The sequence below is a fragment of the Thalassophryne amazonica genome, chromosome 4 (genome assembly GCF_902500255.1).
Source record: "Thalassophryne amazonica chromosome 4, fThaAma1.1, whole genome shotgun sequence".
Taxonomy (NCBI): Eukaryota; Metazoa; Chordata; class Actinopteri; order Batrachoidiformes; family Batrachoididae; genus Thalassophryne; species Thalassophryne amazonica.
Window position 1 is genome coordinate 51,755,152 of NC_047106.1, and position 25,009 is coordinate 51,780,160.

Consider the following 25,009-nt stretch of genomic DNA (forward strand, 5'->3'; position numbering starts at 1 on the left):
TGCGCATACTCGATCCAGGCCAGATGGTTACTCCAGGCCGTCGGGTGCGCGGATGTGACGCAGCGGAGGGTCTGTTCCAGTTCCTGGTTGGCCCGCTCTGCCTGTCCGTTCGTCTGTGGATGGTACCCGGACGAGAGGCTCACGGTGGCCCCCAGTTCCCTGCAGAAGCTCCTCCAGACGTGTGAGGAGAACTGGGGACCACGATCTGAGACGATGTCGGTGGGTATCCCATGCAGACGGACAACATGGTGGACCAGGAGGTCTGCTGTCTCCTGGGCTGTTGGGAGCTTCGGGAGGGCCACGAAGTGGGCCGCCTTGGAGAATCGGTCCACTATCGTGAAGATGGTGGTGTTGCCCTGGGACGGCGGGAGGCCCGTGACGAAATCCAGGCCGATGTGGGACCAGGGGCGATGAGGCACAGGAAGCGGTTGGAGTAGTCCTTGGGCCTTCCTGTGGTCAGCCTTGCCCCTGGCACAGGTGGTGCAGGCCTGGATATACTCCCGGACGTCAGCTTCCATAGACGCCCACCAGAAGCGCTGCCGGACAACTGCCACGGTCCTTCGTACCCCTGGATGACAGGAGAGCTTGGAACCGTGACAGAAGTCCAAGACTGCAGCTCTGGCCTCTGGTGGGACGTATAAACGGTTCTTCGGACCTGTACCTGGGTCCGGGCTCCGTGCCAGGGCCTCCCGGACGATCTTCTCCACGTCCCAGGTGAGGGTGGCCACGATAGTGAACTCCGGCAGGATGGGCTCCGGTGGATCCGACAGTGCAGTTTTGACCTCCTCTTCGTGTACCCGGGACAAGGCATCCGACCTCTGGTTCTTGGTCCCGGGGCGATAGGTGATCCGGAAGTCAAAACGCCCGAAGAACAGTGACCAGCGGGCTTGCCTGGGGTTCAGCCGCTTGGCGGTCCTGATATACTCCAGGTTCCGATGGTCAGTGAAAACCGTGAACGGCACAGACGCTCCCTCCAACAGGTGTCTCCACTCCTCAAGAGCCTCTTTCACCGCAAGGAGTTCTCGATTGCCGACGTCATAGTTCCGTTCAGCCGGGGTCAACCTGCGTGAAAAGTAGGCACACGGGTGAAGAACCTTATCAGTCTCTCCGCTCTGGGACAGCACGGCTCCTATCCCTGAGTCTGAGGCGTCCACTTCAACCACGAACTGGCGGCTAGGGTCGGGCTGCACCAAAACTGGCGCAGTAGAGAACCGTCGTTTCAACTCCTTGAACGCGGCTTCGCACCGATCCGACCAGGTGAAGGGGAGTTTTGGAGAGGTCAGGGCTGTCAGGAGGCTAACTACCTGACTGTAGGCCTTAATGAACTCCTATAGAAATTAGCGAAGCCGAGGAACTGTTGCAGCTTCCTACAGCTTGTTGGTTGGGGCCAATCTCTCACCGCCGCAACCTTGGCCGGATCAGGGGTGACGGAGTTAGAGGAGATGATAAACCCCAGGAAGGACAAAGACGTGCGGTGAAACTCGCACTTCTCGCCCTTCACAAAACAGTCGGTCTCTAATAACCGCTGCAGGACTGACGTACATGCTGGACATGGGTCTCAGGATCCGGAGAAAAGATGAGAATATCGTCCAGATATACGAAGACGAATCGGTGCAGGAAGTCCCGCAAGACATCGTTAACCAAGGCTTGGAACATCGCGGGGGCGTTGGTGAGGCCGAACGGCATGACCAGGTACTCAAAGTGACCTAAGGGGGTGTTAAATGCCGTCTTCCATTCGTCTCCCTTCCGGATCCGAACCAGGTGATACGCATTTCTAAGATCCAGCTTAGTAAAGATTTTGGCTCCATGCAGGGGGGTGAACACGGAATCCAACAATGGCAACGGGTATCGATTGTGAACCGTAATCTCATTCAGCCCCCTGTAATCAATGCATGGACGGAGTCCGCCATCTTTCTTGCCCACAAAAAAGAAACCTGCCCCCATCGGGGAGGTGGAGTTCCGGATCAGCCCGGCAGCTAATGAGTCCCGGATGTAGGTCTCCATTGATTCGCGCTCAGGTCGTGAGAGGTTGTACAGCCTGCTGGACGGGAACACAGCGCCTGGAACCAAATCAATGGCACAATCGTACGGACGGTGCGGGGGAAGGGTGAGTGCCAGATCCTTGCTGAAGACGTCAGCAAGATCGTGGTACTCAACCGGCACTGCCGTCAGATTGGGAGGGACTTTGACCTCCTCCTTAGCCTGTAAACCGGGGGGAACCGAGGATCCTAAACACACCCGATGGCAGGTTTCGCTCCCTGACCACCCACCCCAGATGGCCAATCAATCCGGGGATTGTGCTTCAACATCCACGGAATCCCAAAATCACGCGGGAGGTAGAAGGAGTTACAAAAAACTCAATCTCCTCCCGAGGTTTCCAGACACCACCAGAGTTACTGGTTGTGTCTTGTGTGTGAGTAAAGGGAGGAGGGTGCCATCTAGTGCCCGAACCTGTAATGGCGAAGGCAAGCGCCACCAGAGGGAGCCCTACCTCCCTTGCCCATCTGCTGTCTAGCAGATTCCCTTCTGACCCTGTGTCCACCAGTGCTGGGGCTTGAAGGGTTAAATCCCCGCTCAGGATTGTGACTGGGAGTCGTGTGGGCAATCTGTGTGTGTCTCAAGTGAATGTTTTGACCCCCCCTTAGCCAGTCTCTAAGGGCGAGTGTTGTCGTTTTGGCCGTTTGGGGCAGTTTTTCTGTATGTGCTCCTTTGAGCTGCAGAGAAACACTCCCCGCGGATCAGCCTCCTCATTTGGACCCTGTGCGTTTCCATAACAACGTCAGCAGGGGGAGCTGTTACCCCACGGAGCGCTGTGGCTGTGGAGCGTGGGAGGGCGGCGCCTTTTCGAACCCGGAAGGGAGAGGGGCGGCGTGTATCCGGTCACGTCCTTCGCCTCGCTCCCGACGGCGTTCTCCAACCGATTGTCTAAAACCGTAGAACGAGATCGATAAGCCATCTAAATCCCGTGGTTCCTCCTTAGCTACCAGCTGCTCCTTCAGAACCAACGACAGTCCGTTTATGAAGGCGGCGCGGAGCGCAACGTTATTCCAGCCGACCTCGCAGCCACGATGCGGAAGTTGACTGCATAAGCGGCTGCGCTCTCGCGTCCCGTCTCATTGACAGCAGCACGGTTGAAGCGTCTCTCCTCTGTTAGGGTGAATCAAACACTGTTCTGAACTCCCCCACAAACCCAGATGTATGCTGATAACAACCGTGAGTTCTGTTCCCAGAGCGCAGTAGCCCAGGCGCGTGCTTTACCCCGAAGCAGAGCAATCACATAAGCTATTTTACTAGCATCTGACGCGTACATGACGGGACGTTGTGCGAAGACGAGCGAACATTGCATGAGGAAGTCCGCGCACGTCTCCACACAACCTCCGTATGGCTCAGGAGGGCTTATGTATGCTTCAGGGGATGGTGGGAGGGGTTGTTGAACCACCACTGGAACGTTTATATCCTGCACAGGGTCGACAGGAGGACGAGCTGCAGCAGCGCCCTGAGCGCTCGCCGCCATCTGTGCGGAGACAGCCTCCACCCTGCGGTTCAGGAGGATGTTTTGCTCGGTCATTTGATCCAACCGAGCCGTAAAGGCGGTGAGAATGTGCTGTAGCTCACCAATCACGCCTCCTGCAGACGCCTGCGCTCCCTGCTCTCCCATTGGTCGTTCAACAGTCGGGTGACGCCCCTCGGAGTCCATGACGCTGGCCGAGATATCCTGTTGTGAAAGTGTAGTGACACGGACCCACAACAGGGGGCGCAAATAAACGGTCAATAGATGAGCCAAAAGGTAACAATTTAATGTTGTGAAACGTGCACAACGAACATACAGACAATCTCAGAATATAATTACAGTCAAATTACAAAGGTGACGTGTGGGCAGGCTCGAGGATAGAAGACGTCTGTCCTGAGAAGAGCCGGAACCACACGATTTCCGCCCCCACAGAACCTGGTGAATACTGGAGCCGCCAAGTCCCGAATTCTTAGGTGATCACCGTCCCCGACTGTCGGATCTGGTACTGCTGGCGAAGAACAAAGACAGTCAAGTGTGGGTGTGTGTACACCCAGTAACAACAGCGGTGGGAATGCCACCTCCACCTCTCACTCAATACTTGCAGCGCGTCCTCAGAGGAAAAAGAGTGCCGTATTGCACAGCCTCCACAAAAGGACCGTAACTCCTGCAAACACTCACAATAAACAGATTCTCAATATTTCCACAAAGGCTGAGGATATTACCTCCAATGAAGTATGATATCTCGGCGATGAGGTGGAGATGATGTCTGGTCTTTATGGAGTGCGATGATGAAGAATGTGTGACAGCTGTCAGGAATTAATAAGTGACAGCTGTCACTCCCGGCTGTGTCCGTGACGGCAGCGCCCTCTCGTGCCTGAAGCCCGCACTTCAGGCAGGGCGCCCTTTGGTGGTGGGCCAGCAGTACATCCTCTTCTGGCGGCCCACACAACATTGCTGGCTAAATTGTTATGGTGTGACAGCTGCATTAAAGTATTCGATGTATTCAGCATATTCTGCACATTTCTGATACGTCGGCATACATTGGCTAACTCGTCAAGGTGTGACAGGGCCCTAAATGTGCACACCTTGATGCCAGTAAGCCACAAAGTCATTACACAGAAAATAGTTACTGGCTGCTATAATAATGTTTAAAATGCCATAAAAAGCATCTTTAATGATATTTGTTTAATGTTGCTGAAACTATGGTTCCTAACTCAGGTGGGACGGAGTCTTCAAACATGACAGCTACGAGTATACCTTTAAACAGAAATGTACATAACAATTACTATACTGTGAAACGCCAGTTAAAAAGAAATGAACAAGTAAATTGCTTTTGAAAAGAGCAAATTACAAATGCAAAGTAGACAGAAAAGCAGCAGACCATGCTGCATGAATGTACCTACCTTTTCACTTGCTTTAACACCAGCAGCAGTGTAAAACATCAGGGAGCCTGTCTGCTGCCAGCTGCTCTTCTGACAAGCCTGTGACGATGACGAAGCTGATGCTGGTTGGATGCTGCCACTTCCCTCCGCCGTAGCCTTCTCTACCATCTCCTGCAGCTGCTTCAGCTTTTCCTCTGCCATTCGCTCATCCTCATCCTCCTCGCTCTTCTTCTCGCCATCTGGGGATTTCTTAAACCTCCTTTGGCGCTTCACCTCAGGGGGTTTTGTCTCTCCGCTGTACGGCCGCTTGGATGACTGAATAACAGAGAAGTACAAATTTTGTCTAGCAATTTGGGATTTATAGTAATGATAACTAGAGCACCGTGCCCATAGAGTGCAATCCTCCGCCAACACTAGTTTTCAATTCCACAAATTTGTACCTTGGAAAAAAAATATCAAGGTCAAAATCTTGTTAGAAGTGGCTTTTCATAAGCTGAATTAGATGTGATCAAATGTCAGGAGTATGTATTTAGTTCATGCACTTGAATAAACGCCAGTTTTTTTTTTTGTTTGTTTTTTTTTTTTTTTTACATTTTCATTTTCTGAATTCTTTTAAAGATATTTTTCACAGAACATTGGTTATCTCTGCTATGCACAATTTGTCATTGCTTTTGGGCACTTGGTTTACCTGGAAGACAGACAAATCAAATCAATTTTATTTATATAGCACCAAATCACAACAGCTGCCCCAAGGCACTTTATATTGTAAGGCAAAAGCCATACAATAATTACAGAAAAACCCCAACGGTCAAAATGAGCAAGCACTTGACGACAGTGGGAAGGAAAAACGCCCTTCTAACAGGAAGAAACCTCCAGCAGAACCAGGCTCAGGGAGGGGCAGTCTTCTGCTGGGACTGGTTGGGGCTGAGGGGAGAGAATCAGGAACAAGACATGCTGTGGAAGACAGCAGAGATCAATCACTAATGATTAAATGCTGATTAAATGATGATTAAATGGTGCATACAGAGCAAAAAGAGAAAGAAACACTCAGTGCATCATGGGAACTCCCCAGCAGTCTAAGTCTATAGCAGCATAACTAAGGGATGGTTCAGGGTCACATGACCCAGCCCTAACTATAAGCTTTAGCAAAAAGGAAAGTTTTAAGCCTAATCTTAAAAGTAGAGAGGGTGTCTGTCTCCCTGATCCGAATTGGGAGCTGGTTCCACAGGAGAGGCGCCTGAAAGCTGAAGGCTCTGCCTCCCATTCTACTCTTAAAAACCCTAGGAACTACAAGTAAGCCTGCAGTCTGAGAGCGAAGCGCTCTATTGGGGTGATATGGTACTAAGAGGTCCCTAAGATAAGATGGGACCTGATTATTCAAAACCTTATAAGTAAGAAGAAGAATTTTAAATTCTATTCTAGAATTAACAAGCCAATGAAGAGAGGCCAATATGGGTGAAATATGCTCTCTCCTTCTAGTCCCCGTCAGTACTCTAGCTGCAGCATTTTGAATTAACTGAAGGCTTTTCAGGGAACTTTTAGGACAACCTGATAATAATGAATTACAATAGTCCAGCATAGAGGAAATAATGCATGAATTAGTTTTTCAGCATCACTCTAAGACCTTTCTAATTTTAGAGATATTGCGCAAATTTTTCTCTTCTCCCTCCCTCCTTATCTTTCCTGCTTCTGTGGCGTGTTGTCTGTGAGGCTGCCAGCTTTGCTCTTCTGGAAACAGCAAAAATGGATCTGTTAAAGTGGTCTCTGAACGCAATTGACACTATTTTTTCTACAAGACACTCGGGAGCGGAGGACCCGACCTGTCCTGCCGGGACACATGTGATGGGTTACGTGACGGACAGTTGGAGGAAATGGCAGGTCATGTGCCTTTACACGCTGTCTGTGGAGGACGTCGAAGATGTGTATATATTTGGCACGGTGGTGACCGGGTTCCTGCTGTGTGGAGCGGGCATAACGCTGGTTTACCGGAAAATTAAGAAAGTGGAAGCGGCAATAATTGGCCCATCCAGGCTACCCCACATGATTGATTCGATTGGAAGGGCAGTGTCAGCTCAGTAGGCGGGTGTTAACCGCGCGTTGGATACCATCTCGGGAAGAATGGCTGCATTGGAAAACCGCATTGATCGTCAGTAATGACCACATCTCCTCTCCTAATTCAGATGTATTGAAAGCCACTCTGTCTCAGACTGTGGAATCTTTCAGGCGTCTGCTAATCTGGATTTTCATTCGGCTTCCCAAAACACAGCTGCACTTCAAGGCCGCTGTGATAAAAACCTCCTGGAAGAAGAACAATGCTCATGTTTCACTCCCTGGTCTTCCCCCGCCCTCAGCTTCTCCAGCTCAGACGTTGACTGAGGACAGTGGACTGTTCAGGGCTGGGCCCCTCCTCCCTCCAGAATGGACGAACAAGGCTGTTGATGGCGCCTAAAGGCGGCCTCTGGAGTGTTCTGTCTGATAACTGGACTCTTACAAATCTCTGTCGTCGTCTCTTGTCCTGTTGTTGTGTGTGATCATTGTTCATTGTGCTGATGGGTTTTTTCCCTGGATTGCTGCTGCACTGAACAATGCAGCAGCAATGAAGGTTTTTCTTTCCCAAGTTTTACCTTGTGTGCTTTTTATATGTGTTCATGTACCGGGCCGGCTTATGTGTGTGTCGTCTGTCGTCATGAGGCCGGTCATTGTTTGCTCAGTCCTGCTGTTGACCTAAGGCAGGATATACATCTGGAGCTGGTCCCCGGGAGCCTAAAGGCGACTTCTGCTCCTAACTGGCAATTAGGATGGGTTAAATGCAGTAAACACATTTCATTGTGCAGGGAACATGTTCCTTGTGCATATGACAATAAAATTCTTTTGAATCCTTGAATCCTTTGAAATGTAAAAAAGCAGTCCTACATATTTGCTTAATATGCGCTTTGAAGGACATATCCTGACCAAAAATGACTCCAAGGTTTCTCACAGTATTACTAGAGGTCAGGGTAATGCCATCCAGAGTACGGATCTGGTTAGACACCATGTTTCTAAGATTTGTGGGGCCAAGTACAATAACTTCAGTTTTATCTGAATTTAAAAGCAGGAAATTAGAGGTCATCCATGTCTTTATGTCTGTAAGACATTCTTGCAGTTTAACTAATTGGTGTGTGTCCTCTGGCTTCATGGATAGATAAAGCTGGGTATCATCTGCGTAACAATGAAAATTTAAGCAATGCTTTCTAATACTGCCTAAGGGAAGCATGTATAAAGTGAATAAAATTGGTCCTAGCACAGAACCTTGTGGAACTCCATAATTAACTTTAGTCTGTGAAGAAGACTCCCCATTTACATGAACAAATTGTAATCTATTAGATAAATATGATTCAAACCACCACAGCGCAGTGCCTTTAATACCTATGGCATGCTCTAATCTCTGTAATAAAATTTTATGGTCAACAGTATCAAAAGCAGCACTGAGGTCTAACAGGACAAGCACAGAGATGAGTCCATTGTCTGAGGCCATAAGAAGATCATTTGTAACCTTAACTAATGCTGTTTCTGTACTATGATGAATTCTGAAACCTGACTGAAACTCTTCAAATAGACCATTCCTCTGCAGATGATCAGTTAGCTGTTTTACAACTACCCTTTCAAGAATTTCTGAGAGAAAAGGAAGGTTGGAGATTGGCCTATAATTAGCTAAGATAGCTGGGTCAAGTGATGGCTTTTTAAGTAATGGTTTAATTACTGCCACCTTAAAAGCCTGTGGTACATAGCCAACTAATAAAGATAGATTGATCATATTTAAGATCGAAGCATTAATTAATGGTAGGGCTTCCTTGAGCAGCCTGGTAGGAATGGGGTCTAATAGACATGTTGATGGTTTGGAGGAAGTGACTAATGAAAATAACTCAGACAGAACAATTGGAGAGAAAGAGTCTAACCAAATACCAGCATTACTGAAAGCAGCCAAAGATAACGATATGTCTTTGGGATGGTTATGAGTAATTTTTTCTCTAATAGTTAAAATTTTATTAGCAAAGAAAGTCATGGAGTCATTACTAGTTAAAGTTAAAGGAATACTCGGCTCAATAGAGCTCTGACTCTTTGTCAGCCTGGCTACAGTGCTGAAAAGAAACCTGGGGTTGTTCTTATTTTCTTCAATTAGTGATGAGTAGTAAGATGTCCTAGCTTTACGGAGGGCTTTTTTATAGAGCAACAGACTCTTTTTCCAGGCTAAGTGAAGATCTTGTAAATTAGTGAGATGGCATTTCCTCTCCAACTTACGGGTTATCTGCTTTAAGCTGTGAGTTTGTGAGTTATACCACGGAGTCAGGCACTTCTGATTTAAGGCTCTCTTTTTCAGAGGAGCTACAGCATCCAAAGTTGTGCTCAATGAGGATGTAAAACTACTGACGAGATAATCTATCTCACTCACAGAGTTTAGGCAGCTACTCTGCACTGTGTTGGTATATGGCATTGGAGAACATAACAAAGAAGTAATCATATCCTTAAACCTAGTTACAGCGCTTTCCGAAAGACTTCCACTGTAATGAAACTTATTCCCCACTGCTGGGTAATCCATTAAAGTAAATGTAAATGTTATTAAGAAATGATCAGACAGAAGGGGTTTTTCAGGGAATACTGTTAAGTGTTCAATTTCCATACCATAAGTCAAAACAAGATCTAAAGTATGACTAAAGTGGTGGGTGGACCCATTTACATTTTGAGCAAAGCCAACTGAGTCTAATAATAGATTAAATGCAGTGTTGAGGCTGTCATTCTCAGCATCTGTGTGGATGTTAAAATCGTCCACTTATCTTATCTGAGCTAAGCACTAAGTCAGACAAAAGGTCTGAAAATTCACAGAGAAACTCACAGTAACGACCAGGTGGACGATAGATAACAACAAATAAAACTGGCTTTTGGGACTTCCAATTTGGATGGACAAGACTAAGAGTCAAGCTTTCAAATGAATTAAAGCTCTGTCTGGGTTTTTGATTAATTAATAAGCTGGAGTGGAAGACTGCTGCTAATCGTCCCCCTCGGCCCGTGCTACGAGCATTCTGACAGTTAGTGTGACTCGGGGGTGTTGACTCATTTAAACTAACATATTCATCCTGCTGTAACCAGGTTTCTGTAAGGCAGAATAAATCAATATGTTGATCAATTATTATATCATTTACTAACATGGACTTAGAAGAGATAGACCTAATGTTTAATAGACCACATTGAACTGTTTTAGTCTGTGGTGCAGTTGAAGGTGCTATATTATTTTTTCTTTTTGAATTTTTATGCTTAAATAGATTTTTACTGGTTGTTGGTGGTCTGGGAGCAGGCACCGTCTCTATGGGGATGGGGTATTGGGGGGATGGCAGGGGGAGAGAAGCTGCAGAGAGGTGTGTAAGACTACAACTCTGCTTCCTGGTCCCAACCCTGGATAGTCACGGTTTGGAGGGTTTAATAAAATTGGCCAGATTTCTAGAAATGAGAGCTGCTCCATCCAAAGTGGGATGGATGCCGTCTCTCCTAACAAGACTAGGTTTTCCCCAGAAGCATTGCCAATTATCTATGAAGCCCACCTCATTTTTTGGACACCACTCAGACAGCCAGCAATTCAAGGAGAACATGCGGCTAAACATGTCACTCCCGGTCCGATTGGGGAGGGGCCCAGAGAAAACTACAGAGTCCGACATTGTTTTTGCCAGCAGTTTCAAATTTCCTTCAATGTTGCCTGCTCTGGCCCCCGGAAAACAACTGACTATGGTTGCTGGTGTCGCTAACTTCACATTTCTCAAAACAGAGTCGTCAATAACCAGAGTTTGTTCCTCGGCAGGTGTGTCGCCGAGTGGGGAAAAACGGTTAGAGATGTGAACGGGTTGGTGGTATACAGGAGGCTTCTGTTTAGGCGTAAAATTGTAACCTTCATCCAATTTTAGTAGTGTAGGTAAACCCATAACAGAACATGAGAGTGACTGAGGCACTTTTGATTGAGATATAATGCAGAAAGTACACCAAATGGGCTTTTCAATATTAAATTAAAATGTCCACAAAAATCCACAACCCAGATCATATCTGGATCAAACATTGTCAGGCGATAGTGAGTGACAGTCTGCACCTCACTTTCAAATATGAGAGTTGATTTGGGCACATTTAATTAAGATATAATATCAAATATACATTAAATGGAGTTTTCAGTGTGCACAAAGTCTGTAATCCGGATCAGAGCTGGATCTAACTTTGTCAGTTGATAAAGGATACCATCCTACATATCACTCTCAAATATGAAAGAAATTGGATATTTTTTGACAGAGTTATGAATTTTTGAAAATTTGTTCAACGTTAAAGGATAGGGATTTTTCCAATAGTTTTCTGGACTTTGACCTTTGATCTATGACTTTGAAAATTGAATTAGTTCTTGCCTATCAGGATATGAATCCTCTGTAAAAAACTGATAATGATATATGAAAAATTGTGGGCTCCAGGGTGTTCACAAACAGAGGTGAAAACACAACATATGCTTATTATTAAAAATAACAGAACACCTATAACAATGGTGCATCAGTAATTGATGAAATCACAGGCAAATATTTAACAACCAACCCCCTTCCAAAAAAGTGACCAACCCAACACAGACCTGACAACTTTGATCACACACAGAAATTATCCACCAATGAAACAGCACAGGTTTAGGAAACAGGAAACACAGGAAACAGCATAGGTCATTCAGGACTGACAGGTTTTAAGACTGCACGCAACAGGATTGTGAAAGAACAACGAGATTCTTCCACGGAAAAGAGCACGGTAAGAGATGTTTGATGTCTAGTTCTCTTCATTAATACCATACTTTCACTTCCTTACACACGTAAATGAATAAGGAACATGAAATTCTACAGGGAAATAGGTTTCAACCACATAACCACATGAAATGTGTTACCTTCATGGGAGAGGAAGGGAAGAAATCCTTTATAGTGCACTTGCGTGATGGACTTGAGAGCTCTGTGCTCCTGCTCTTAGACGTGTCTTTTGTCTTATCTTGGACTTTTTTTCCTTCCTGTGCTATGCTGGTGTCTTTCCCATTGGAGCTCAGAGAATAGAGCACTTTAAAGGCGTGATTCTGGTTAACCAGGTACAGGACGCTGCCATGTCTCAGCTTACCAGACTGACCCCGGCCCAGTTTCTCACCATCTAGGAAACTAGGGTTGGGGCCGAGCTGTGGAAGACAGAGGACAAACCAAACAAACACTTTGATGAACACTGGTGTGCAGTATTTAATATGAGTAAGTTTACTATAACATATGGATAGCACATCTCTGTAACTTTAAAAGTGGGAGGAGTCAAATCAAGAAATACTTGATCTGTGATACAGAGCAAGGCAGAACTGTCGGGACTCATACCTGAGTTACAAGCACATCCTGGTCAGCATAACAAGCCACCACCTTCACTAGAAGAAATTACATTATTATTATTATGCACACAAACACATACATTATAAGACTGTATTTATAGATATTAACAATAGTTTTGTGCTGATGTCTGGTGTTTCACAAAGTTCAGAACATTTGAGGTTTTCATTCCAGACACAACTAACAGATAACACAAGCCATAGAGATCATTTTATGTTTTTTTTATGTCCTGTGACCTCCTACAACTCAGGCACTTTGAGACTTTGGCAATTATATGGTAATAAAATTACAAGGACAGCCACATTTTAGTTTGCCATTAAAAAATGACTGATTGTAATAGTGTTACCATACAACTGCCAGAATACAGCATAAAAACATGTTTCTGTCGAGCAGAATTGACCACTCATTAAACACTGATCTTTTATTACAGTTTTATTGGTAAGAAATACATTCTAAATCTGAATCAAGAGCAAAATCGAGCTGATCATATAGGTGCACTGAACCACTGTGACACTCTGCAGATATGTCCACAAACACAAACACACAAACAAATGGAACATGTAAAGTGTTTAGACTGTTTGTTTGCTCGATTTTATACATTGTGATTTTTTTTCCGGCAAATGTATTTTGTACATAAATTATTCTTTATCACCTGATGAAGAAATGCAGTTTATTAGTGTGATCCATGCACTCCATATCCCTTACCTAACCTATAGCTGGAGTAATGTAATGACTACTGAAGAGTCCGTCTATGAGATCATGTGGGCCTGTCTCATAGGACTTTGTTGTTGTCCTAAAGGAGCCTAAAGTTTGACTGTAGTATGGTAGTTTCTAAATATGCACACAGAATTACATGACTGTGATGGTGTTTCAAATGAATTAAAGATTGTATTATCCAAGTAGTAATAACAATATTAGTAGTAACTGCTAAATTGAAGAATCGCATTACACGCAGATACGGCTGAGTGCACCTGGATCACACTCCAGCCCACCTTTGCAAGCTGGTGCCAGACCAGAGCACTCACACTAGTCAAACAAACTACATTTTGGGGGTGTAATGCACTCAGGTGCAGTCCAGAATGTATCGTGTGAGTACACCCCCTCCCCTACCACTAGACCATCACACCAGGGGAGGTGATGGTCTAGTGGTAGGGGAGGTGATGGTCTAGTGGTTAAGGTGTTGAGCTTGAGTCCAGAAGATCATGGGTTCAAATCCCCGCCTGACTGGAAAATCACTAAGGGCCCTTGGGCAAGGCCTTTAATCCCCTATTGCTCCCGGTGTGTAGTGAGCGCCTTGTATGGCAGCACAATGACATCGGGGTAAATGTGAGGCATAATTGTAAAGCACTTTGAGCGTCTGATGCAGATGGAAAAGCGCTATATAAATGCAGTCCATTTACCATTTACACCCCGATATAAGGAGTATACGTAATTTGCATGGAGAGGAAACCTTAGCCACTACATTTTGGCTATGTGGCACATTTCTCTGGCTATGAGCCAGCATGCAGGGTGCTCAGTGTGTAGGACTCCAGAGGCTGGAAAAAGTCAAGGGGATGCCCAAGTTTGATCTGGTTGATGCAGATAAATGCTTACTTTATCAAGTGATTTTAAACTGGATAAACAGATAAGTTCTGTTGTTTAATCCAGCTTTCATGAGCTGAGGCTTTTATCCAAGGTTATACCTGTTTACCTTTTAAGATTCTTGAACATCTTATTCATGCTTTTATCACAACTCGTTTAGACTACTCCAAAGTACTTTCACACTTGCATTTTGTCCAAAATGTGTCTTTTAACAGGCACTCGCAAGCGATAGCACATTTCCCCTATTCTTGCCTCCATTCACTCTGTCTCTCTATTCATATTAAGATTTATTATTTGTTTTTACTTCAAATGTGGCTACAGTTATGCTTATGCTATGATTAGGAAGCCACTGTAACTGATGTTGTGCAACTCTGTGCTTGTTGCTAACTATACTAACGATACTTATCACTATTAGCATAGTGATAAGTATCCCTACCTGTCATGTGAGAGACCGAGGTTCAATGCTCTGACGGGGAGAACAAGACTTTGTTTTTTCACTCCCTTCTAATGCAGCAGATAACATAATATTTACAGAGGAATCCTGCAAATGCTGATATATGCACCAAATTCAACACAAATACTCCTTAGACATTACTCTTTTGAAAGAAAAAAAAATGATTGGCCACTTAAATTTTCAATAGGCAGCCAGGTAAGGGTCAATTCAACAATTACACAGAGGTCAAAATTAAAAGATGCTCCAATCATAATGAAAACTATACCTCATTATTTGTCTGATCACAAAGATTCCAAAAAGGGTACAGTTTGGATGATCTATGAGTGAATGTTATGGAGTTATGGGGTAAAAACAACAAGAATGGTGACAAAGGTCAATTTCAGTTTGTACTGGGGTCAAAAGGTAAAGTTGCGTTAATTATGGTAAAAAGTGATTCAAACTATTGGTTGAGTTAATAGGTTTGTAAAAAGTAAAAGTGTCATCACTTGTGATGCAGCTGGCTATCTGCTGTAACTAGTTCGTCTACAGCAATTCTAGCTCAGCTGTGACTCACCAATCAGCCAACTGGACCATTTAATGATCTGACACAGTCTGTTCAATTTCAATTTATTTAGTTTATATACCACCAAATCACAACAAAGGTGCCTCAAGCTGTTCCTGTCCTTCAGTTTCAGACTGCCAAACCATGCCACCAAAGAAAAAGATAAAAAAGACTCAATAAAAGCACAATAAAATAGTGTAAACATGGTTTGGCCATTGTGGAAGTAGAACAGCGTCCTGTGGCAGAACAAGCGCTGGTGCCCCTTCTTGCACACCGTCACACAGTTTGCCTCAAAGTTCAGTGAATTATCAAAGATACTCCTAAGGGGTCATTCCATGTCAATTCAACAATTATTTGAGGGGCTTCACGCACTTTGTCTCAGATTTTCTTTAAATTTTAATCAAATATTCCCAGACTATTCAGAGCAACAAATCTGAACTTTGAGGACTGTAGGCCAAGTAGTTTCTGAGATATGGCCAATTTAGTGTGCATGGGGTCTGCCGTTTTTTAGGCAAAAGTTTTTTTTTTTTATATTTATTTCATTCATTTAAAAGAAAAACAGAAAAGCAAAAAACAAAAGCACCACAATACCAGAATGAAAAGGAGCAGAAAGAAGAACAAGTCTTATGATTTCTGCCCCTTTTAACAATACAATCTTTCAATATACAGCATCATAGTCAACATTATTTAACAGATTGCATTTCTTTAACTTGTCACATACCACTGACCCATTTCATAATTATGACCATTAATTAATAGATTACATCACTGATAGGTTACATTTAAACTTAAGACACTCCAAACATTATTAAGTTTACTTTTTTTTTTTTTTACTTTCTTGCAGCCCACTGACTTACTTCATAGTTTCATACTTACTTAATACATCTAATTTAATATGTTTTTTTAAATAATTTAAGCGACCTTAATTCTTTAATTTCTTTATTAAGATTGTTCCATAATTTGACACCATTTACTGCAATACTCCATTCCTTTACTTTGGTTCTAAATCTTGTTTTTTTTTTAAAGATTTCTATTCCTTTCAATTTATAACTACTTACTCTTTTTTCAAACATATTTTGAATGTTTGTTGGTAAAGTATTTTTATTAACTTGGTACATCGTTTGTAATATTTTCAAATCGACTAAATCATGAAATTTAAGTACCCTATACTTAATAAACAATGGATTAGATGGATCTCTAAAACCACTGTTACTAATCACTTTTAAAGCTCTTTTCTGCAAAATAAATAAAGGTTGTATATAGGTTGTATATGTTGATCCCAAGATTTCTACACAGTAAGCTAAATATGGGACAATCAATGAATTGTACAATGTTAATAATTATGGCCGTCATTTCTGGAGCCATGTTCAAGGTAGAATATTTCGGCAAATAATGGGCTTAGAGGCCTGAAATTTTCTGTGGTAGTTGTCATGGACACCCAGACTTGGACTATAGTCAAACAACAGACATTGACACTAAACTGTGAAGTTTATGTATGCTCAAACTATGGAAAATATTACATTGAATATTGCGAGTGTAGCGGTTGCACTCTGTGTTGTGTTGTTATGACTCCGCCCATTCGCTCCCCTCGGGGCGCGAACTCACGATGTCCGGCATGGGAGTCGGACTCTCTAACCAGAAGGCTAAAACCCAGGGCTCTGGCCTTGTGACCAGAGAATCCTTTTGAGCTGTTGGGAGTGAGATTTACTAACTACATCTGCACAGCGACACCTGCTGGCCTCCGTTACACAAGCATGCATGTTTGATACACTTTAGCATACCATTACACTCAAAGAAGCTTTTCCATTTCTTGGCTCCTTAATGCCAGCTATACTGGCTATGAAATATGTAAATTTGGCATATCTGTGGTAAACAGTTATTGTGGGAGAAACCTCTGAAATCTGAAAAAACATTTACTTTATGCGTTATAACTATGGCCTTCTTTATGAAACTCCTTCCTGGTTAATTTAAGCATCCAGTTATGGCTAATTTGTGCACTTGCGAAAGCATTTCTCATGCTGAAATGACAGTTTCATTTTAATTGTGTGCACACACTGCATTTGTATGATTCCTGGCACACCCCAGAATGCTTGCACATAGATCTGCCAGGGGGATTCCCCAAGGTTTCCACGCTTACTAGGCTTATATCCAAGGTTGGGTAGGACTACTTTGAAATGTAATCCAAAAGTAATCAGATTACAAGTAATCCAAATGTATGTACATACATACATACATGTAATCCACATGTATTCTTTCAAAGTAATCCTACCCAACCTTGCTTATATCCACCTGCATTATGAGCAATGCAGTGAATGGGGTACTGCATGTCTGGACATGTTTAAAGCTGCTGCTGTCAGTCTGGTTGGAGTAAGAATGGTTGCACATCTTCCTCCATGTTGTTTTTGGTCTGATGAAAGTGAATGTCATCACACTTCTTTCTGCAGGTGAATATTTTGATGATCTACATTTCAAATTTCTTTAAACAGACCAATAAACACTGAATGCAGTTTTTCCATTGGTATTGATCAGTTTTGTCAGAGTCATGTAATGCTTTGGAATAACACTTTTCAATTTCATGGTTTCTTGTAGGAAACAAGGGGTCAAGCCCATCACAGACTTAGATGATGCAACAACAGAATTTCTGCTTTGCAGAACAGGCAAATCACACAACATCACACTCATCATGCAGGTGGATATAAGCCTAGTAACCGTAGAATCCTTGGGGAATCCCCCTGGCAGATCTATGTGCAAGCATTCTGGGGTGTGCCATGAATCATATGAATGCAGTGTGCACACAATTAAAATGAAATTGTCATTTCAGCACTAGAAATACATTCACGAGTGCACAAAGTAGATATCAATACCTTCAAACTGTAACCAGTTTGAAGCGTTTTATTTACTGACCACATGAGCTTTTCTTCTAATAAAATTAGACCACAAAATGTTTTTTCAGATTTCAGAGGCTTCTCCCACAATAACCGTTTACCACAGATATGCCAAATTTACATATTTCACAGCCAGTATAGCTGGCATTAAGGAGCCAAGAAATGGAAACGCCTCTTTGAGTGTAATGGTATGCTTCAGTGTCTCAAACATGGATGCTCACAATAGTCAATGTAATATTTTCCATAGTTTGAGCATACATAAACTTCAGTTTAGTGTCAATGTCTGTTGTTTGACTATAGTCCAAGTCTGGGAGTCCATGACAATTGTCACAGAAAATTTCAGGCTGAGATATTCTACCTTGAACATGGCTCCAGAAATGACGGCCATAATTTCTGCCTAAAAAACGGCAGACCCCACGCACACTAAATTGGCCATATCTCAGAAACTACTTGGTCTACGGGCCTCAAACTTCAGATTTGTTGTTCTGAATAGTTTGGGAATATTTGATTAAAATTTGAAGAAAATCTGAGACAAAGTGCATGAGGCCCTCGTTGAACTGACATGGAATGACCCTAAAGTGAACAGATAAATACTGAACAGACTGTGTCAGATCATATGTTTGCACAACATCAACTGACTGACCATTAATTATTGTGTTGTCAGGTGTGCTAGTCAGGCCAAGATTTAACAAACAAATTTAAAAAAAATTCCTGAGAATTAAAGGGTTAAAATACACTTACCCAGCAAAATAGGTACAGTAAGCACTCTTGATTTCATAAATTTTTTTTCTTTCAAAATGCACACCCATATCATGTGTGGAATGTTCCTTATCGCTGCAGAGGGTGTACATTCAGCCTCGAGGAAACAGGTGACTGTTGATGTCATGATAAAATACCTCACACAACCACTTGGAATCAGAGTAGCTCTATGCTTTTCCTTCCTTGTAGTCAAATGGCAGTCTTTTTCTCAGCTCAACATGCTGCTTGTTTGCCCAGGTTAGTGTGAGTATGTACTCACCAACTGTGGTTGGTAATCGTGATCTCTGACCTCTCCCACAGTGCCGTGCGTCACCCAAAATTACGACCGAAATGGCTTTTTTTTCAGGTAACAGAACTTTCTTTACTTTCTACTCATACTGACCTTGGTGCCTGGAGCACTTTTTATCTGTGACTCCTGTGTCCGGACCTCGACCCAGAATCACAGCTCGTCCGTCCTCCAGAGGGATCCGAACTCCAGCGCCGCTAACCAACGAGCAAGGCATGGCGGCAAACCACCGCAAGCTAGCGCTAACTTTAACGTGTCTGTATTGCAGTGAACACTGTAATTAAACGTCTATTACCACTGTTTTATGACTGTGTGCATTAGGAGCAGATTTACAGAACCATAATTTATTTTTAACCTGCAGCAAACGAATCAAGCGCTGAAAAAAAGCCGGAAAGGACTTTTATTACTGTCGGACAGTCCATCAACAAAATAGGCTCGTGTTGAAATAGTTTCGTGAAAGTTTTGCTCTTTTAATTTTCGCTTTTACCCGAAAATATTCTGTATTTATTTTACCTTTATGTGGAAGTTCGATACATTAAATTTGTACAGAGCCTATTCTTTTAATCGTCAGAACAATATAGCACCAGGTAAGTCAGTCGCCATGTAAATTTGGCTACTTTTTTTTCTTTTTGAAAACTAGGGCGGATACAAGACAATCAGACTGTAGCTACCGATGTGAAATCTGTTTGCAGATTGCTGAAATTAATGTTTTTAATATCGATATGGATCTGTGAACATTCATGATGGGAAAATGGAACACTTTTTGACCCTATTTATCTCTATCACACACCTGGTTCAGTTGGTTCACAATGAGTCCTGCAACTGCTGACAAAATGCAACAGGCTATGACTGTGGTGTCACTGTCACTGAAGCAGGCTGTGGTTTCAATGTCACAGGCTGCCACTGCACCACCACAGCTTGCCATTGAAGTGTCACCAGCTCCCAGTGACACTAGCAGGATCCCAGTCCTACTGCCTTGGTTCAATCTTCTGGAATGTTCAAAACGTCTCACCACAGTGACATCTAGTGGCAAGTTCAGGTTTTAGGTGTAAAGAAAAAATAATATAAAGGTGAACATTTTCTTGAATTTGGTGTCTAATTCTGTGTGCCTTTTGTTTTTCTGTGTTTGTTAAGGTGTGGGTTTATATTGTGTTTCTTGCTTTATGTTGTAATGTTGTGTGATGACATATTGTGTCATGATTTGAAGGGAATGCTTGTATACATTGGATATTTTTGGTTAAGTATCTTTATTGAGAAAAAAGAATCTGTTCGACTGTGCTGGGACTGAAATAGTTTATCAGCTTATGTAATCAGTATCTCTTATGTTTAGAAACTATTCTGTCAGCAGAATATTTTCAACTTCCACCATTAATTCTTTCAACAAACTTTTAAACAAAATGCTTTTCCAAAACTGAAGGTAGAAATGATGCATAGTTTTAAATGGGACTGAACAGAGTATTATAGATCAGACAGGCAGAAATGGGTCAGTAGTAAACAAACAAGGAGAGAAATTGAAAAGGCTTACGACATTCTGGAAATTGAAACAAGATTTTCTTACCATCCCAGTGAGTATTTTCAGAATGTTAGTATGGCCTAAGCAGTGGGTCACCCCTCTGGGTGTGGTCTGCTTGAGGTTTCTTTGTCAGTGTCATCAGAGGGAGTTTTTTTTTTTTTTTTTACCGCTGTTGCCTGTGTGTTTGCTCTAGGGGTAGGTAAGGTTAGCAGTTACGCATGTGAAGCGCCTTGAGGCAGCTTTGTTGTGATTTGGTGCTATAGAAATAAATAAAATGTATTTAATTTTTTTACTGTCTATTTGTAGATGTTGAATAAATTGCTGTTGGGCTTTTCTCCACTTGTGCAGGCAGTGGGAAAGCTCTCTGTCTGATCTCCACTCAAAATTGTGAGTGAAACCAAACATTTTGATGAACTTGACAGACATCAGCTGACAAAGAACTTGTTTTGCAAAAGGGAAAAGTACTTTTGTTAGACAAAAATGACCACAAACTAATCGTATCAGTTCCTCATAGGTTTCCTTGATCAGTCATCGTGTGACTGGGGCATAACATGCATGTCTTTGGAACTGTGAGGATGCTGAAGCAACTGGATAAACAGCTTTTCTTTTTTAAATTCCAAGACGGGCTGCATCGCTTTTCAGCTTCCATGTTTGAATAACTAACTGGTTATACAGAATATATTGACAGATTGATTAGTCACAGTGTGTTCTGCAAATAACTGTTGAGTTAGTGGAGGTCAAATAGATACCTCCTTGTTTTGCCACGTTTTTGTTCATTACATTTTCCCTTGTACTCATCTGTTTTATATTTTGTCCTTTCTCCAGTCACACAGATTTCCTGGTGCCTTAGTCTGTGTGGAAAATATTTGTGCACATAGGGAATGATAGAATAAGACTGCAAGTAAACAAATATTTTCAGTAGTTTTTTCTGCCTCAAGATGTTGATATTTGATTTACTTTTGTTTCTTAACCAGTCACCAGTTGGTAATTTTGTGTACTATATTTTTAAATTTAATGGTCATCTTTTTCTTCCCACAGAATACCCGGATTTAAACAACACACATCTGTGTGGCCACAGCTGTAAACTTCATTTACTAAACTGAAATTTTGCATCACATTCAGAGAGCCTCTTCACAGTATCGGTCTTTCCCATCATGTCTACTCTGCGCCCTCAGACGTACTATGAAGCGGCGTACGTCTCCCTGATGAGAGGCTTGGGGGAGCTGGACCTAAGTGGATCCTGTGTTCCCAGTAAGCTGGTGCTGACTGGACACCATGCCTTTCCTTTAGTGATGAACAGCCGAGGACAGGTCCTGATGGCTGCCTCCTTGTATGGTCATGGGCGGATTGTGGTGTTGAGTCACGAGGGCTACCTGACTGATTTTCCATTGCTGGTTGACAATGCAGTGGCCTGGTTGAGAGGGGATGGATCCAACAACCTGTCCGTGGGGATCCACAGCAATCTCAGAAAAGTTGCTGATAATCTCAGTAAATGTAACCTTGAAACTAGAGTCGTGGGAGCGTTTAGTCCCGGTCTTGGGGTTAGTGTTTATGTGACAGATGCTTACAGTGTGACTGCAGAAGTTAAGGACCTGGTGGCGTTTCTGAAAGCTGGAGGAGGAGTGTTGATAGCAGGACAGGCATGTAGCTGGGCGCAGAGCATCCTAAGGAAAATGCACTGCTTCATTTCCCAGGGAATAAATGGTCTGGTGTGGCAGGAATCTATTCTCCAATATTTGTGGTGAAGGAGAGTGTCTGCAAGTCTTCCCTCAGATTCCCTCCTCCTGGAGGGCTGTAGAGTGAGTGCATCTTCTTCACATTTTGAACAGGTTTAGTTTTCAAATGTTAGACTTATCTTTAGTCTGAGAATGTTGAATTGTGCCCTTTCTGTATATTTAATCTTGCATGTTCAGTTTTATCAATTTATCTAAAGAATTTTGCATCGAGGGTTTTTATCCACTGCACACAGAAATAAATTATTTATTTGTGAATTGTTTTTAGTTATTAGCTTTTCTCACAGCTTTTTAGAAGTTCCAAGCCATATAATACTTTGATGTGGCTTGCTATCATCTCTGTATAAAAGTTGTACGTTAGTCTATTTCTCTCAATTTGGTTCAGCCTAGACACAAGGTATTTATTTAGTCTTGAAGCCATCTGTGCGTCATACATATATTTATTGGTATAAATAAAGCTTAAGGTGAAATTTCTGTTGCTTTTCCTCCTCTAATCATGTGAGTGTGTGTCTTTCAACTTCTTAAATCCAGTGTCCATCAGGATTTTGTGGATGACTTGGAGTTCTTGCTTCAGGGAGTTACAGAGTTTGACCTCCAGGGAGGATTAATTGCTTCTGAGGTTCTGGTCCACGGCTCGTTGTCCTTCCCTATTGGTTTCACACCAGAATGGACGGGCGTTCCTGGCTGGAGCCCTACTACGGACAGGGACGTGTCATCGTGGTGACACATGAGGTCTTCTGGGACGAGAGGTGACTCTTAAAACTAATTTTAGAAAAAAGCAAATGTTTTTGAGCAGTGAACAGAGAATTTGTCTCCTTGGTAGATTATGAACATTTTGGGAGAATTTTCTTTCATTGTTCTAGTGGATGGATGAAATGTGTGTAGATTTCAAAATAATTACATGGAATATGATTTCTTTTGTCAAATGTTAACATACTGCATGTCATCAACAGTTGCTGACTCCAGTTGGTTGCGAAATGAGACGTGTGCTTCATCTGTTAAATTTAATGTCATGTGACTATTCAAATGATGTCTGCCTTGTACTTTGTACTTCATCACAGACATTGGCATCATTTTTGGAAAAATGCTGTTCATGGTTGGATGAAGATCGCAAGGGGGTCTTGGTGTGCAGCCGCAGCTTGGCCAGGCCTTCGAACTTCTCAGCAAGTTGAATTTCAAATGTGAGAATACAAACTTCAGAAAAGACCTAAGCGTGTTTGTGTGTACTGCATACAGTGATGACCACAAAGAGGAAATCCAAAACTTTGTGGCAGAGGGAGGAGGCCTGCTGATTGGTGGACATGCTTGGTACTGGGCACAGTCACACGGTGGGGAAAATCCAATGACGAATTTCCCAGGTATGATATTCTGCCGCAAGAGTTTGAAGTTATAGCATTTACATTAACCCAATTAACAAGAGTTAAGTTGATTGATTGATTGATTGATTGATTGATTGAAGAGCTCATTCAGAAACAGTGTGTCCACACAAATGTGTTGAAACACCAAACGGTTGACCTTGTATCGAGAAATAGAGGCATGGCAATATGTATATTGCAGCCCACATGCACACGCCTGTCAGATTAGAATGATTCTGATTCACAAACATGCACCCAGTGGTGAGAACAAAATTGACTGGTATGCACGTGTCATGAATCTGGCAGATTTTGTGCATACACCTATTTTAAGCAGAGTGTAAGAACGTTTCTGCGCACATACTAGTGAATTGATGAGTAAGTAGAATTCAGTGCCCAGTGGGGGTGCAATCTATATTGACCTAATTTGTGTTGGTAGAGAAGCTGGTAAGAGAATGTTACAGTCATATGTGCCTACTGGCACAACAAGTGATGATGATAAATGTGTTAGTGGTCACATATTCAGTAACATCATTCAGCCATAACCACAATAGTTTCAAACTGTTTGTTTGTGCTGTTTTCAGGAAACAAGATCCTCAATAAAATGGGCCTGAGCCTGCTGGGGGCAACAGTTGATGGAGGTTGTTACAAGGCTCCTGTGCCTAACCATGCCATGAAAGAATCCTACAACTTTCGCCATATTTTACACCGCTTTGCTTGTCATGTTGCTCAGGGTGAGAAACTGAGCGAACATGAAGAAAAATGTCTTAAACAACTGGGCGAGGACTGTGCCAACTATTTGCACATGAATGCACATGACTCTGCTTCCTACACAGAGGTGGTGTCAACACTTACTGACATCTTGAAGAATTCGTCCATGCCACAGGTAGGGCTTATAGCAATGGCACTGATTTAACCAGGTTAATCCCATTGAGATCAAGGTCTCTTTTATCTCTGGTCCTCGGGATGCCCTAACTTAGCATATTTCCATTTCTCCCCCGACTACTCACAGGTACTAAACTAATAGGCAAAAGGTTTTGAGCGAGTTGGTCTTTGTGCTGTATGGCTGAAAAGACCCAACAAAACATAGAAAAAAAATATTTTGAAACTATGGCAGCTAGGGCAACCATTCTTATTCTTTCTGGGGAGATTTTGGAGTGAGAACATGAAATTGCATCTGCATTTCACACTCCAAAATACTCTCAATGTTTTTGCCTTTTTCAGCTGACCTAATTAGACCTTACGTACCGTTCCGGGCTTTACGTTCTCAGGGTGCAGGACTACTTTGTGTCCTAAGGTGTCTAAAGGTATAGAAATGGATTTAAATAACATTGAAGCGTGCCACCCTCTGCCCCGGAGAAATGACGGTGATAAACGAACCGTCATCATGAGATTCATCAACAGAAAACACAAAACAGCACTGTTAAAACAAGGAAGAAAACTGAAAGGGACAAACGTATTCATCAATGAACATCTCACCAAACGGAATGCCGACATCGCCAGGAAAGCACGCTTCTTGAAGAAACAGGGAAAAATCCAGCACACATGGACTTCAAACTGTAAAATATTCATCAAACTGAACGGATCACCAGAACAAGCAAAAGTCATGGCAATA

General features: G+C 42.9%; 2 protein-coding genes across 2 annotated transcripts in view; one reads left to right on the forward strand and one right to left on the reverse strand.

The window, feature by feature from the left end:
• The window catches only part of pnkp (polynucleotide kinase 3'-phosphatase), a 36,624-nt gene extending 17,475 nt beyond the window's left edge, over positions 1-19,149 (reverse strand). Inside the window, exons 1-4 of the mRNA XM_034167887.1 lie at positions 18,893-19,149; positions 12,282-12,328; positions 11,822-12,097; positions 4,915-5,208 (exon numbers count right to left, since the gene is read on the reverse strand). Of these exons, the coding sequence (XP_034023778.1) occupies positions 4,915-5,208; positions 11,822-12,097; positions 12,282-12,328; positions 18,893-19,013 (738 nt within the window). The 5' untranslated portion in view covers positions 19,014-19,149. The remainder of the gene's footprint in view (positions 1-4,914; positions 5,209-11,821; positions 12,098-12,281; positions 12,329-18,892) is intronic.
• A 99-nt stretch (positions 19,150-19,248) lies between these two features.
• zgc:162193 (TRPM8 channel-associated factor homolog) overlaps positions 19,249-25,009 on the forward strand; it is a 30,864-nt gene continuing 25,103 nt past the window's right edge. Inside the window, 10 exon segments of the mRNA XM_034167886.1 lie at positions 19,249-19,383; positions 21,348-21,965; positions 21,968-22,030; positions 22,033-22,108; positions 22,574-22,706; positions 22,709-22,791; positions 23,104-23,132; positions 23,135-23,181; positions 23,184-23,400; positions 23,979-24,280. Of these exon segments, the coding sequence (XP_034023777.1) occupies positions 21,464-21,965; positions 21,968-22,030; positions 22,033-22,108; positions 22,574-22,706; positions 22,709-22,791; positions 23,104-23,132; positions 23,135-23,181; positions 23,184-23,400; positions 23,979-24,280 (1,452 nt within the window). The 5' untranslated portion in view covers positions 19,249-19,383; positions 21,348-21,463.